The following is a 2,414-nucleotide window of genomic DNA, read 5'->3' on the forward strand; positions in this document are numbered from 1 at the left end:
ATACACTCCTGAAATTACACGAGTGGTATTACCGACAGGCAGGACATCGATCACACACTGTCCATGAATAATACAAGTTATCCGAGCAATGCTTCTTCTTTCAGTTACATCACAGTATTTTTTCAATTAGGAAAACACATTAGTTAAAAAATACTTTCCTTCAAGCGTCATTTGACTCTAAACGGATTTGTATTTGTTAAGTTATTTCACAACTAGGGAAAGTGCACATTAATAAACATTGCTGTAAATGCACTTGTGTTTGCAAAGAGGCTCATTTGAATCTGTAGTCCCTGGTCAGATCATTCAGTCGCCCTAAAAACTAATTATAATATTGAAAAAAGGGATCAGAATTCATTTCAAATGTGCAACTCCATATAAAGGGAATGCAAATAAAAACAAACATGCATATTAGAAAGCGACAGGTTGCATTAGACAGAAGTATAGACAGACAGTGGACAGTATATTGCAATTTATATAACTAAATGTGTGGATCCTTCAGTGTCACTCACCCCCTGCAGACTAGATATTTGGTTGTACACAAAGTAACTTCTTAAACCACCTCTGCATCATACTGCACTTCTAGACTCTCCATTTATATTCTCACTGGGTTCCAAACATTCACAGATGCCAGAGTAAGAGAAGGTTTAGTGTAGCTGCCACTCGCCTTCTGTGGCAAATGCTGATATTTAAACCCGTATTTATCGTGTAAAATGTCGCTGTTTAGGCGTGACTTCATCGAACTGATCTGTACACAGGACTGATGTGCGATCTCTATTTTTCAAAAAGATTATACATTATCATTTCTATTCAATTTCATGCTCCAAGTAAAATTGAATAGAAATGATAATGTATAATCTTTTTGAAAAATAGAGATCGCACATCAGTCCTGTGTACAGATCAGTTCGATGAAGTCACGCCTAAACAGCGNTGTTGGAGGAACAACAACAGTGTTTGGAACTGAGGGTGAAGACAAGTTAATTTTAAGGGATTTTTGGGATTATTTCAGGGGGTTAGGGGAGGGGGATTTATTAGCAGTGCACGCCACCTCTGAGGTGTCGACGGAGGCCAAAAGGTGACGGGTTCAGGGGAATAGGGAGGGGAATTTGTTTTTGGGGTTAAAGGTGAATTCTGCACTCAGTGAAATGTTTCGATATCACTGTCCGTGAGCTTGGCATTGTCTCTGACTTCGTCAAATGTGTACGACTTCACCATCTTCCCGTTCTGAAAGACAGTGTGCAGCAGGTCCTGGAGACAGAGAGAGAGGATTAAGGTTAAATGTAAATAAAGAATAGAGAAGGAAAAGAAAGGAGAAACAGAGTGGAGTCGAGAAAAGAGGCAGGTAAGTGTCCGAGAGTTACTGTCAGCATTGAACTCACCACGCCATACTCCTCCAGGTCGCCCTTGCCCTCCTCCAGGGTGACAAAGTCTCCGCCCTGAGTCCGGTGCAGGGACAGACGACCTTTCTTTGACCTCTTGTTGGGGTCCGCCACCGGGTCTTTGAACACATTCACCTATACAGCACAGAAAAAAATATATAAAATCACATTTGGAAATGCGAGGGAAAGCGAGCAAAGTTCTGTGCTGATTTATAAATGCCAAAGTCAGGCATCAACTTTTACTTTTGTTTTTTTAAAAGATATTTTTGTGGCAAAAGAAAGCTAGCTGCTACATTAAGTAAAGCATCAGTTCTCACCCCCAGTCCGTTAGTGACCACGTAGCTGCATTTGAAGGAGCAGTTGAGCAGATCTCTGGTCAGTTTCTGCAGCAGAGCCCCTCCGGACCCAAAGGAAATATTCTCAATGGACCACCTGTGCTGCTTCATGCCCTCCACAATCTGAGGTAGGAATAAAGTAACATGTAAGAGAAACAACCTCCACCTCCTTGTACATGGCATCAGTAAGTCAGTAGCATGTTTTCAAACCTCTTGCAGAGTGTTGATATCAACTCCGTCTCCCTGTATGACTCTGATGTAAGGAGGGAGAACCTTATAGCCTTTGGAGTTCTCCTCTGGAGTAAACTTCTTACCCAGGATCTCCAAAACCTGAATCAAGAGAGGTTATAAGAGAGAGAAAAAGTTAGCGTGTTAAATCGAGGTGGTCTTCACAATACTAGAAAGGTATTGCCCTTTCCTGCTGTTAAAAGATACAGTTTGTCTTTTATTAGTACAAGTACTCAATAATGACAAATACTTAATTTGGTAATGGAATAACTAGAGATGTCCCGATCCGATCACGTGATCGGGGATCGGAGCCGATCACGTGATTTTCAAAAGATCGGAATCGGGGGGGAAAAATCGGGGATCGGATTTTTTAAAAATTATTATTATTATTTATTTTTTTATTCAATGTTACAAAACAAAATTGACCATGTTCAAGTCTTAAAGTCATCCTGAGGCCTTAGTTTTGGTTTCAAAT

The 2,414-nt window shown here is 40.6% G+C and overlaps 1 protein-coding gene across 1 annotated transcript; it reads right to left on the reverse strand.

Annotated features, from left to right (window-relative positions):
• Nucleotides 1–934: 934 nt before the first annotated feature.
• On the reverse strand, nt 935–2,047 carry LOC104961716 (nicotinamide phosphoribosyltransferase-like; the record flags this gene model as incomplete). The annotated part of the gene is made up of 4 exons (XM_010790049.1): nt 935–1,245; nt 1,377–1,511; nt 1,694–1,834; nt 1,922–2,047. Coding segments are annotated over 4 exons (513 nt in total), but the record flags the coding sequence as incomplete, so codon positions are not given.
• Between the last annotated feature and the right edge of the window lie 367 nt (nt 2,048–2,414).

This window comes from Notothenia coriiceps, unplaced genomic scaffold, assembly GCF_000735185.1.
Source record: "Notothenia coriiceps isolate Sejong01 unplaced genomic scaffold, NC01 NC01_scaffold00033693, whole genome shotgun sequence".
NCBI lineage: Eukaryota > Metazoa > Chordata > Actinopteri > Perciformes > Nototheniidae > Notothenia > Notothenia coriiceps.